General features: G+C 51.0%; 1 protein-coding gene across 6 annotated transcripts in view; it reads right to left on the bottom strand.

Annotated features, from left to right (window-relative positions):
• Positions 1 to 14,046, bottom strand: part of DHRSX (dehydrogenase/reductase X-linked) — a 347,670-nt gene that overhangs the window by 109,251 nt on the left and 224,373 nt on the right. For all 6 annotated transcript variants that reach the window (XM_063805050.1, XM_054677222.2, XM_063805051.1 and 3 more), the window contains one exon: positions 1,200 to 1,301. In XM_063805050.1, the coding sequence (XP_063661120.1) occupies positions 1,200 to 1,301 (102 nt within the window). The remainder of the gene's footprint in view (positions 1 to 1,199; positions 1,302 to 14,046) is intronic.

Here is a 14,046-nt window from a genome sequence, read left to right as displayed (position 1 = left end):
CAAAGAGTAATGCTTTCTTCCTCCTTACAGACATGTCCATATCCTAATCTCCAGAATTTATAAAAATGGTACGTTAGATAGCACAAGGGGTTTTGCAGAATTAAGAATCTTTAAGGGTCTAGGTGGGTAATGGAATAATTACATTGGGTAATCACAAGACCCTTTTGCTGATTTTTTTGTCTGCAATCTGAAGTGTCAATAACTTGATAAATATTTCATGTATTTGAAAGGAATGTGCTGTCTTTATGGGCTCACTGTTTGACGTACGTCTGTTCTATCCACTGTATTAATGCCACTATTTATTTCCTCTCTGAATTTGCATTTGGTCTCCATCTGTGAAAGTGATGTGTTAAATTCTACTAGCACACATGTTTGTTGGTGTATTTCTGAGACCTTTAGTTCTATGTATTTACTTAGTTTGGAGATGTCAATAACTGCACCTCCTCAGTGTGGAGGGTTCAGGTTAACTTTTATAAAAAATAAAATGGACTGCAGCAGGGGATGAGAGTAATGGGCATCAGTGTTACGAGGAGAAACATTAAGTGTTGCAATGAACTTAAGCACTCAGCGTGGCCCAAAGAAGGGCTCAAGGTCAACAGTAAGCGTTGCAATGACCTTAAGTGCTCAGCATGGCCCAAAGAATGGCTCAAGGTCAACAGTAAGTGATGCAATGACTTTAAGAGCTCAGCGTGGCTCAAAGAAGGGCTCAAGATCAGGGGTGGTTTGTGTTGAAGATTGGCAGATGGGCAGATTGAAGGTGGGGAAGGGGAGATATTGACTCCACCTATCTGGGTGAGAATGTTGAACAGGGGGCAAAATCAAGAGATAAATGGTAATGAGCTTCTAGTGCCCAAATAATGACTCTCAGGGGAATGTGGTGATGGTTTTGTAAGATAACATTTGGGAAAACACCAACCCTTAGCATGTGCCTCATACACTTTAGTCCAAGTGGACAAGTCAACGTGTCATCTCCATACAACATGTTATCGCGTTTACCATTATTTCAAAGTAACATGCTAACAAGAATGATGCTCTTCCAAAGCTACCCGTGAAATGAAGCAGTGACTAGAAATAGCAGGTATGTTCAATAATTCCCATGGATATCCTGTTTTGCTGAGACACTTCTCCCACATGAAAGCTAGAGTTCCTGTTTGCGTTCAAATTAACCCCTGGCTTGCTGCAATTTCACCAGGACTCACCATTGTTGATCAGGACATGGAGAAGAATCTTCTTCATCTTGAACTTCTGCACAAACTGCCGGATGGACGTCATGGAAGCCAAGTCACAGTATAAAAATTCCACTGGAAAAGGACAACAACAAAAAATACCTGGTTATCGCCCAACGTATTTCAGAGATTAAGAAAATTTCTAAACAGGTCAAAGTCAATTTCATCTAGGAAGTAACACTTTTTTTTTTTCTGCTCTTTTTGAGATGGAGTCTCGCTCTGTTGACCAGGCTGGAGTGCTGTGGCATGATCTCAGCTCACTGCAGCCTCTGCTTCCTGGGTTCCAGTGATTCTCCTGCCTCAGCCTCCCGGGTAGCTGGGATTACAGGCACATGCCACCAGCCCCAGCTAATTTTTGTTTTTTGTTTTTTGGTTTTTTTTTTTTTTTTAGTAGAGACAATGTTTCACCATGTTGGCCAGGCTGGTCTCAAACTCTTGACCTCAGGTGATCTGCCCACCTCAGCCTCCCAAAGTGCTGGGATTACAGGCGTGAGCCACCACACCTGTCCAGGAAGTAACACTGAATTGGACATGTCAGTAGGGTACAATGAGGAGCTCATACTCTAGGGAGATCAATGAGTCCCATCCTTGTATAGTCCCCTTCCCTTGAGTCTGTGTGGGACCTGTCATTCTCCTCCTGACCTTGATGTGAGCTGATGTTTTGTGAGAGCGCCTTGGGGCCAGAACCTGGGCATGGCCTCTCTAGGAGCTGACAGCAGCCCCTGGCCAAAAGCCAGCAAGATACTCAGATCCCCAGATCTGCAGCTTCCAGGAATTGGATTCTGCGTATAACCATGTGAATTTCGAAGATCCTGAGCTCCAGAGAGGACCTCAGGCCAGATGACACTTTGGTTGTAGCCTAGTGAGACCCAGAAGAGAGAATGCAGTTACACCTGCCCAGATTCCTGACCCGCAGCAGCTGTGGGATAGTAAGTATGAGCCCTTCCATGCTGCTGAGTCTGTGGGTTATTTTGTTACACAGCGTATGTAACTGATACACAAAATGACTCAGAAGCAAGGACTTCCTTCTTCTGCAGTAGAGGAATATAGAATATAGAATTTTATATAATAATCAAACAGGAAGCAATTTATGCATCCCCTGCTACAGATAGTAAGAAGTACGAGCCCTTCCACATTGCTGAATCTGTGTTATTTTGTTACATGGCATATGTAACTAATACACAAAATGGCTCAGAAGCAAGGACTTCCTTCTTCCGCAGGAGAATATAGAATTTTATATAATAATAAAAAAGGATGCCATTTATGGATCCCTTGCTACAGATAGTAAGTATGAGCTCTTCCACGCTGCTGAGTCTGTGTTATTTTGTTACACAGTATATGTAACTAATACACAAAATGACTCAGAAGCAAGGACTTCCTTCTTCTGCAGAAGAATAATAAAAGAAAGCATTTTATTTTTTATTACATTTATGTTTTTGGAGACAGGGTCTCACTATGTCCCCAAGGCTGGTCTTGAACTCCTAAGCTCAAGTGAGCCTCCCACGTCAGCCTCCCAAAGTGTTGCATTACAGGCGTGAGCAGCTGTGTCCAGCCAAAGATGACATTTTTAGAGAGTGAATAACTCAGGGACAGCTTTATAGCATCACATAGGTAGAGAGGTAGACTTATGTCTATTGTATTCAGCATATCAACTTCACTCTTTATTTCCTCTCTAAATTCCCAGTGGGTCTCCATCGCTAAAAGTGATGTGTTTGATTGTGTTAAAGCTGTTTTTTTTGTTTTGTTTTTTGTTTTTTGTTTCAGAAGGACTGAGGTTTTGGAGGGAGAGGAACTAGAAAGAAAAGCAAATTCACAGGTATATAATTCTGCCTCCAGGTCCATGGGTTCAAGGAGGTTGGGAGAACAATGCAACAACCTAAAGTCAGACAGAACAAAATGCTTGAAAACTAGCTATTACTTGCAGCAGAGACAGCAGATCTCTGAGCGAAGAAGCAAGTTCCCTTACATTGAGATGGGAAGGTAATTTCTGGAGACAGGTGGAAGGTATTGGGGGACGCTGCCAGTGACTTCTGAAAGGTGAGGATGGGGAATGGTGTGAGGTGGAAGGGCAAATCACAGTATGTGTGCAGAGGTCAGAGACAGGAGTCCTCAGGGAGTGAGCGAGCAGAGGCTGGTTCTGGGGTGGCCGAGAAGAGAACAGCCTTGATCTGCAGGGCTGCTGGTGGTCAGTGTCATTTACAGCCTCCTCACTGGGGAGCCTTGTAGGGGAAAATCATTACTGTAAAAGAACTGTTAATATTTTTATGAAGGCCACATAGCTTTCAGAGGATAAGCAGTGTGTGTGTGGTGGGGGGAGGGGTCTGCCTGTGCCCCCCATGTCTGCGCTGATGTGTAAAATGCCAGCAATCAATTTTATGACAGACACACCTTGCTTAATAAGCTCTATGAGCCTTACTCTCCAAAACTATTACTGGAATGCTCAACATCATTCCAAAATGAAATGACTCTCCACTCACCATCAGAGAGAGAGAGACAGAGAGGGAGAGTAAGAAAGAGAGGGAGAGTAAGAAAGAGAAAGAGAGACAGAAAGATAGAAGCAGAGAGAGGGAGAGAGAGAAAGAAAGGCTAAGAGAGAAAGAGAAAAAAGGAGGGGGAGGAAAAGGGGGGAGAGAGAAAAAACAGAGATAAAGACAAAGAGACACAGTGAGAGAGGGAAACAGAAAGAGAGAGAGGGACGGGAGACAGTAAAAGGGACAAAGAGAGAAAGGCAGACAGAGAGATACAAAGAAAGAGGCCGGGCACGATGGCTCATGCCTGTAATCCCGGCACTTTAGGAGGCGAAGGCGGGCAGATCACATGAGGTCAGGACTTTGAGACCAGCTTGGCTAACATGTTGAAACCTCGACTCTACTAAAAATACAAAAATTAGCCAGGTGTGGTGGTGCACACCTGTAATCTCTGCACTTTGGAAGGTGGGCAGAGGTCAGGAGTTTGAGACCAGCCTGGCCAACGTGGTCAAACTCCATCTCTACTAAAAATACAAAAGTTAGGCGACTGTGGTAGCACACGCCTGTAATCCCAGCTACTTGAGAGGCTAAGGCAGGAGAATTGCATGAACCTGGGAGGTGGAGGTTGCAGTAAGCCGAGGTCACGCCAGTGCACTCCAGCCTGGGTGACAGAGCAAGACTCTGTCTGAAAAAAAAAAAAAAAGAGACAGAAAGAGGCAAAGAGAGAGAGCGTGACAAACACTGAGAGACAGAGAGAGAGAGAGAAAAGAAGAGAAAGAGAGAGAGAGAGAAAAAGAGAGGGAGAGAGAGAGAAAGACAAAGAGAGCAGACAGAAAAAGAAAGGGAATCAAATGAGAGAAAGTGTGTGTGTTAGTTTCATATTCCTTACTGTATAAGGAGAAGAAAAGGAAATGGAGAGGATGTGGAGAAATAGGAACACTTTTACACTGTTGGTGGGAGTGTTAACTAGTTCAACCATTGTGGAAGTCAGTGTGGCGATTCCTCAGGGATCTAGAACCAGAAATACCATTTGACCCAGCAATCCCGTTACTGGGTATATACCAAAGGTTTATAAATCATTCTACTATAAAGACACATGCACACGTACGTTTATTGCGGCACTATTAACAATAGCAAAGACTTGGAACCAACCCAAATGCCCATCAATGATAGACTGGATAAAGAAAATGTGGCACATAGACACCATGGAATACTATGCAGCCATCAAAAAGGATGAGTTCATGTGCTTTGCAGGGACAGGGATGAAGCTGGAAACCATCATTCTCAGCAAACTAACACGGCAACAGAAAACCAAACACCACGTGTTCTCACTCATCAGTGGGAGTTGAACAATGAGAACACATGGACACAGGGAGGGGAAGGTCACACACCAGGGCCTGTCGGGGGGTGGGGGGCAAGGGGAGGGAGAGCATTAGGACAAATACCTAATGTAGATGACGGGTCGATGGGTGCAGGAAACCACCATGGCACGTGTATACCTATGTAACAAACCTGCGCATTCTGTACATGTATCCAGAACTTAAAATATAATAATACTAGAAAAAGAAGAAGAAAAGGAAATGGTATCTCGATTACTTTGACGGGACATAACTTTCTAAAACACGTCATTCTGGGTAAAATATTACCAGGCTGTTAGGACACGCTGCTGAGTCTGTGTTATTTTGTTACACGGCATGTGTAACTAATACACAAAATGACTCAGAAGCAAGGACTTCTTTTTCTGCAGTAGAATAATAAAAGAGGGCTAGCACTTGCTTGTATTGACGGCTTGTATTTTCACACGGTTCCTGCATGTGGCAATCCCGAAGCACAGAGCTGGGGCGCACACGCACATTTGTTTTCTCATCGGAGACCATAAATACTTCCCTTCCTCCCATACGTAGCCCATTCTCTTGACTTTCCTTTTCTGGGATGGACTGTGGGGTTCTCGCCGAGAGATGCTTGTGTGCCTCACTTGGGGATCGTAAACGCAAATGTGTCACCTCCTTCAGGAAGTTTTCCTGAACCCCAAGCCACGCCGGGCATCTCTAGATCTGGCTTCCGCGATCGCCACGAAAGTACCCATCATGGCACCTCCTCACTTGCATGACCAGTATGTTTTTAAGCATGTCTCACATGCCTTGGATGCTACGTAACTTTGGAACATACATTGAAATGATGCACCTTTGAGTGTCCAGAGCTGGGCTCTCCGGGCACACCCAGAAAAAAATCAGCGGAAGAGGTAAAGGGACGACGTATGGGAGCTTGGGCCACGTCCTCTGCTGGCGCTCTGCCGCATGCCAGCTTCCGCCCCAGAGGGAGGGGAGGGAAGGACAGGGAAAAAGAGAAAAGAAGAAAAGCGGAGAAAGGTGAAGTGAAAAATATCAGCATGAAGCAAAAATGTGTCCCCAGACAAAAAGGAAATGCATAGACCCCAGGCAGATAGACCCCAGGCAGATAGGAACAGGACCCAGGCAGATAGGAATAGGACCCAGGCAGACAGACCCCAGGCAGATAGGAATAGGACCCAGGCAGACAGACCCCAGGCAGATAGGAACAGGACCCAGGCAGATAGGAATAGGACCCAGGCAGACAGACCCCAGGCAGATAGGAATAGGACCCAGGCAGACAGACCCCAGGCAGATAGGAACAGGACCCAGGCAGATAGGAATAGGACCCAGGCAGATAGGAATAGGACCCAGGCAGATAGGAATAGGACCCAGGCAGATAGGAATAGGACCCAGGCAGATGGGAATAGGACCCAGGCAGACAGACCCCAGGCAGATAGGAATAGGACCCAGGCAGATAGACCCAGGCAGACAGGAATAGGACCCAGGCAGACAGACCCCAGGCAGATAGACCCCAGGCAGATAGGAATAGGACCCAGGCAGATAGACCCCAGGCAGATAGGAATAGGACCCAGGCAGATAGACCCCAGGCAGATAGGAATAGGACCCAGGCAGACAGACCCCAGGCAGATAGGAATAGGACCCAGGCAGATAGGAATAGGACCCAGGAAGACAGACCCCAGGAAGATAGAAATAGGACCCAGGCAGATAGACCCAGGCAGACAGGAATAGGACCCAGGCAGACAGACCCCAGGCAGACAGACCCCAGGCAGATAGGAACAGGACCCAGGCAGATAGACCCAGGCAGATAGGAACAGGACCCAGGCAGATAGACCCAGGCAGATAGAAATAGGACCCAGGCAGACAGACCCCAGGCAGATAGGAATAGGACCCAGGCAGATAGGAATAGGACCCAGGAAGACAGACCCCAGGCAGATAGGAATAGGACCCAAGCAGACAGGAATAGGACCCAGGCAGATAGACCCAGGCAGACAGCAATAGGACCCAGGCAGACAGACCCCAGGCAGATAGACCCCAGGCAGATAGGAATAGGACCCAGGCAGATAGACCCCAGGCAGATAGGAATAGGACCCAGGCAGATAGACCCCAGGCAGATAGGAATAGGACCCAGGCAGATAGACCCCAGGCAGATAGGAATAGGACCCAGGCAGACAGACCCAAGGCAGATAGGAATAGGACCCAGGCAGACAGACCCCAGGCAGATAGGAATAGGACCCAGGCAGATAGGAATAGGACCCAGGAAGACAGACCCCAGGAAGATAGAAATAGGACCCAGGCAGATAGACCCAGGCAGACAGGAATAGGACCCAGGCAGACAGACCCCAGGCAGACAGACCCCAGGCAGATAGGAACAGGACCCAGGCAGATAGACCCAGGCAGATAGGAACAGGACCCAGGCAGATAGACCCAGGCAGATAGGAATAGGACCCAGGCAGACAGACCCCAGGCAGATAGGAACAGGACCCAGACAGACAGCAATAGCACCCAGACAGATAGGAATGGGACCCAGGAAGACAGGAGTAAGACCCAGGCAGATAGGAACAGGACCCAGGCAGATAGACCCCAGGCAGATAGGAATAGGACCCAGGCAGACAGCAATAGCACCCAGACAGATAGGAATGGGACCCAGGCAGACAGGAGTAAGACCCAGGCAGATAGGAATAGGACCCAGGAAGACAGACCCCAGGCAGATAGGAATGGGACCGAGGCAGACAGGAGTAAGACCCAGGCAGATAGGAATAGGACCCAGGAAGACAGACCCCAGGCAGATAGGAATAGGACCCAGGCAGACAGACCCCAGGCAGATAGGAATAGGACCCAGGCAGATAGACCCCAGGCAGATAGGAATAGGACCCAGGCAGATAGGAATAGGACCCAGGAAGACAGGACCCAGGAAGACAGACCCCAGGAAGATAGGAATAGGACCCAAGCAGATAGGAATAGGACCCAGGCAGATAGACCCAGGCAGACAGGAATAGGACCCAGGCAGACAGACCCCAGGCAGATAGACCCCAGGCAGATAGGAATAGGACCCAGGCAGATAGACCCCAGGCAGATAGGAATAGGACCCAGGCAGATAGACCCCAGGCAGATAGGAATAGGACCCAGGCAGATAGACCCCAGGCAGATAGGAATAGGACCCAGGCAGACAGACCCAAGGCAGATAGGAATAGGACCCAGGCAGACAGACCCCAGGCAGATAGGAATAGGACCCAGGCAGATAGGAATAGGACCCAGGAAGACAGACCCCAGGAAGATAGAAATAGGACCCAGGCAGATAGACCCAGGCAGACAGGAATAGGACCCAGGCAGACAGACCCCAGGCAGACAGACCCCAGGCAGATAGGAACAGGACCCAGGCAGATAGACCCAGGCAGATAGGAACAGGACCCAGGCAGATAGACCCAGGCAGATAGGAATAGGACCCAGGCAGACAGACCCCAGGCAGATAGGAACAGGACCCAGACAGACAGCAATAGCACCCAGACAGATAGGAATGGGACCCAGGCAGACAGGAGTAAGACCCAGGCAGATAGGAACAGGACCCAGGCAGATAGACCCCAGGCAGATAGGAATAGGACCCAGGCAGACAGCAATAGCACCCAGACAGATAGGAATGGGACCCAGGCAGACAGGAGTAAGACCCAGGCAGATAGGAATAGGACCCAGGAAGACAGACCCCAGGCAGATAGGAATGGGACCGAGGCAGACAGGAGTAAGACCCAGGCAGATAGGAATAGGACCCAGGAAGACAGACCCCAGGCAGATAGGAATAGGACCCAGGCAGACAGACCCCAGGCAGATAGGAATAGGACCCAGGCAGACAGACCCCAGGCAGATAGGAATAGGACCCAGGCAGATAGACCCCAGGCAGATAGGAATAGGACCCAGGCAGATAGGAACAGGACCCAGGCAGATAGACCCCAGGCAGATAGGAATAGGACCCAGGCAGACAGCAATAGCACCCAGACAGATAGGAATGGGACCCAGGCAGACAGGAGTAAGACCCAGGCAGATAGGAATAGGACCCAGGAAGACAGACCCCAGGCAGATAGGAATGGGACCGAGGCAGACAGGAGTAAGACCCAGGCAGATAGGAATAGGACCCAGGAAGACAGACCCCAGGCAGATAGGAATAGGACCCAGGCAGACAGACCCCAGGCAGATAGGAATAGGACCCAGGGAGACAGACCCCAGGCAGATAGGAATAGGACCCAGGCAGATAGACCCCAGGCAGATAGGAATAGGACCCAGGCAGATAGGAATAGGACCCAGGAAGACAGACCCCAGGAAGATAGGAATAGGACCCAAGCAGATAGGAATAGGACCCAGGCAGATAGACCCAGGCAGACAGGAATAGGACCCAGGCAGACAGACCCCAGGCAGATAGACCCCAGGCAGATAGGAATAGGACCCAGGCAGATAGACCCCAGGCAGATAGGAATAGGACCCAGGCAGATAGACCCCAGGCAGATAGGAATAGGACCCAGGCAGACAGACCCAAGGCAGATAGGAATAGGACCCAGGCAGACAGACCCCAGGCAGATAGGAATAGGACCCAGGCAGATAGGAATAGGACCCAGGAAGACAGACCCCAGGAAGATAGAAATAGGACCCAGGCAGATAGACCCAGGCAGACAGGAATAGGACCCAGGCAGACAGACCCCAGGCAGACAGACCCCAGGCAGATAGGAACAGGACCCAGGCAGATAGACCCAGGCAGATAGGAACAGGACCCAGGCAGATAGACCCAGGCAGATAGGAATAGGACCCAGGAAGACAGACCCCAGGCAGATAGGAATAGGACCCAGGCAGATAGACCCCAGGCAGATAGGAATAGGACCCAGGCAGACAGCAATAGCACCCAGACAGATAGGAATGGGACCCAGGCAGACAGAAGTAAGACCCAGGCAGATAGGAATAGGACCCAGGAAGACAGACCCCAGGCAGATAGGAATGGGACCGAGGCAGACAGGAGTAAGACCCAGGCAGATAGGAATAGGACCCAGGAAGACAGACCCCAGGCAGATAGGAATAGGACCCAGGCAGACAGACCCCAGGCAGATAGGAATAGGACCCAGGCAGACAGACCCCAGGCAGATAGGAATAGGACCCAGGCAGATAGACCCCAGGCAGATAGGAATAGGACCCAGGCAGATAGGAATAGGACCCAGGAAGACAGACCCCAGGAAGATAGGAATAGGACCCAAGCAGATAGGAATAGGACCCAGGCAGACAGACCCCAGGCAGATAGACCCCAGGCAGATAGGAATAGGACCCAGGCAGATAGACCCCAGGCAGATAGGAATAGGACCCAGGCAGATAGACCCCAGGCAGATAGGAATAGGACCCAGGCAGACAGACCCAAGGCAGATAGGAATAGGACCCAGGCAGACAGACCCCAGGCAGATAGGAATAGGACCCAGGCAGATAGGAATAGGACCCAGGAAGACAGACCCCAGGAAGATAGAAATAGGACCAAGGCAGATAGACCCAGGCAGACAGGAATAGGACCCAGGCAGACAGACCCCAGGCAGACAGACCCCAGGCAGATAGGAACAGGACCCAGGCAGATAGACCCAGGCAGATAGGAACAGGACCCAGGCAGATAGACCCAGGCAGATAGGAATAGGACCCAGGAAGACAGACCCCAGGCAGATAGGAATAGGACCCAGGCAGATAGGAATAGGACCCAGGCAGATAGACCCCAGGCAGATGGGAATAGGACCCAGGCAGACAGCAATAGCACCCAGACAGATAGGAATGGGACCCAGGCAGACAGGAGTAAGACCCAGGCAGATAGGAACAGGACCCAGGCAGACAGACCCCAGGCAGATAGGAACAGGACCCAGGCAGATAGACCCCAGGCAGATAGGAATAGGACCCAGGAAGACAGACCCCAGGCAGATAGGAATAGGACCCAGGCAGATAGGAATAGGACCCAGGCAGATAGACCCCAGGCAGATAGGAATAGGACCCAGGCAGACAGCAATAGCACCCAGACAGATAGGAATGGGACCCAGGCAGACAGGAGTAAGACCCAGGCAGATAGGAATAGGACCCAGGAAGACAGACCCCAGGCAGATAGGAATGGGACCGAGGCAGACAGGAGTAAGACCCAGGCAGATAGGAATAGGACCCAGGAAGACAGACCCCAGGCAGATAGGAATAGGACCCAGGCAGACAGACCCCAGGCAGATAGGAATAGGACCCAGGCAGACAGACCCCAGGCAGATAGGAATAGGACCCAGGCAGATAGACCCAGGCAGATAGGAATAGGACCCAGGCAGACAGACCCCAGGCAGATAGACCCCAGGCAGATAGGAATAGGACCCAGGCAGATAGACCCCAGGCAGATAGGAATAGGACCCAGGCAGATAGACCCCAGGCAGATAGGAATAGGACCCAGGCAGACAGACCCAAGGCAGATAGGAATAGGACCCAGGCAGACAGACCCCAGGCAGATAGGAATAGGACCCAGGCAGATAGGAATAGGACCCAGGAAGACAGACCCCAGGAAGATAGAAATAGGACCCAGGCAGATAGACCCAGGCAGACAGGAATAGGACCCAGGCAGACAGACCCCAGGCAGACAGACCCCAGGCAGATAGGAACAGGACCCAGGCAGATAGACCCAGGCAGATAGGAACAGGACCCAGGCAGATAGACCCAGGCAGATAGGAATAGGACCCAGGCAGATAGACCCCAGGCAGATAGGAATAGGACCCAGGCAGATAGACCCAGGCAGATAGGAATAGGACCCAGGCAGATAGACCCAGGCAGATAGGAATAGGACCCAGGCAGATAGACCCAGGCAGATAGGAATAGGACCCAGGCAGACAGACCCCAGGCAGATAGGAATAGGACCCAGGAAGACAGACCCCAGGCAGATAGGAATAGGACCCAGGCAGACAGACCCCAGGCAGATAGGAATAGGATCCAGGCAGATAGGAATAGGACCCAGGAAGACAGACCCCAGGCAGAAAGGAATAGGATCCAGGCAGATAGACCCCAGGCAGATAGGAATAGGACCTAGGAAGACAGACCCAGGCAGACAGGAATAGGACCCAGGCAGATAGGAATAGGACCCAGGCAGACAGACCCCAGGCAGATAGGAATAGGACCCAGGAAGACAGACCCCAGGCAGATAGGAATAGGACCCAGGCAGATAGACCCCAGGCAGATAGGAATAGGACCCAGGCAGACAGCAATAGCACCCAGACAGATAGGAATGGGACCCAGGCAGACAGGAGTAAGACCCAGGCAGATAGGAATAGGACCCAGGAAGACAGACCCCAGGCAGATAGGAATGGGACCCAGGCAGACAGGAGTAAGACCCAGGCAGATAGGAATAGGACCCAGGAAGACAGACCCCAGGCAGATAGGAATAGGACCCAGGCAGACAGACCCCAGGCAGATAGGAATAGGACCCAGGCAGATAGACCCCAGGCAGATAGGAATAGGACCCAGGCAGACAGACCCCAGGCAGATAGGAATAGGACCCAGGCAGATAGAACCCAGGCAGATAGGAATAGGACCCAGGCAGATAGACCCCAGGCAGATAGGAATAGGACCCAGGCAGACAGACCCAAGGCAGATAGGAATAGGACCCAGGCAGACAGACCCCAGGCAGATAGGAATAGGACCCAGGCAGATAGGAATAGCACCCAGGAAGACAGACCCCAGGAAGATAGGAATAGGACCCAGGCAGATAGACCCAGGCAGACAGGAATAGGAGCCAGGCAGACAGACCCCAGGCAGACAGACCCCAGGCAGATAGGAACAGGACCCAGGCAGATAGACCCAGGCAGATAGGAACAGGACCCAGGCAGATAGACCCAGGCAGATAGGAATAGGACCCAGGCAGATAGACCCCAGGCAGATAGGAATAGGACCCAGGCAGATAGACCCAGGCAGATAGGAATAGGACCCAGGCAGATAGACCCAGGCAGATAGGAATAGGACCCAGGCAGATAGACCCAGGCAGATAGGAATAGGACCCAGGCAGATAGGAATAGGACCCAGGCAGATAGACCCCAGGCAGATAGGAATAGGACCCAGGCAGATAGACCCAGGCAGATAGGAATAGGACCCAGGCAGATAGGAATAGGACCCAGGCAGATAGACCCCAGGCAGATAGGAATAGGACCCAGGCAGACAGACCCCAGGCAGACAGGAATAGGACCCAGGCAGATAGGAATAGCACCCAGGCAGACAGACCCCAGGCAGATAGGAACAGGACCCAGGCAGATAGACCCCAGGCAGATAGGAATAGGACCCAGGCAGACAGACCCCAGGCAGATAGGAATAGGACCCAGGCAGATAGGAATAGGACCCAGGAAGACAGACCCCAGGCAGATAGGAATAGGACCCAGGCAGATAGACCCCAGGCAGATAGGAATAGGACCCAGGCAGATAGGAATAGGACCCAGGAAGACAGACCCCAGGAAGATAGGAATAGGACCCAGGCAGATAGGAATAGGACCCAGGCAGATAGACCCAGGCAGATAGGAATAGGACCCAGGCAGATAGGAATAGGACCCAGGCAGATAGACCCCAGGCAGATAGGAATAGGACCCAGGCAGATAGACCCAGGCAGATAGGAATAGGACCCAGGCAGATAGGAATAGGACCCAGGCAGATAGACCCCAGGCAGATAGGAATAGGACCCAGGCAGATAGACCCAGGCAGATAGGAATAGGACCCAGGCAGATAGGAATAGGACCCAGGCAGATAGACCCCAGGCAGATAGGAATAGGACCCAGGCAGACAGACCCCAGGCAGACAGGAATAGGACCCAGGCAGATAGGAATAGGACCCAGGCAGACAGACCCCAGGCAGATAGGAATAGGACCCAGGCAGATAGACCCCAGGCAGATAGGAATAGGACCCAGGCAGATAGACCCCAGGCAGATAGGAATAGGACCCAGGCAGATAGGAATAGGACCCAGGAAGACAGACCCCAGGCAGACAGGAATGGGA

This window comes from Pan troglodytes, chromosome Y, assembly GCF_028858775.2.
Source record: "Pan troglodytes isolate AG18354 chromosome Y, NHGRI_mPanTro3-v2.0_pri, whole genome shotgun sequence".
NCBI classification, from domain to species: domain Eukaryota; kingdom Metazoa; phylum Chordata; class Mammalia; order Primates; family Hominidae; genus Pan; species Pan troglodytes.
The sequence above is the reverse complement of the archived record's forward strand: the minus strand, read 5'-3'. Positions and strand labels throughout refer to the sequence as shown.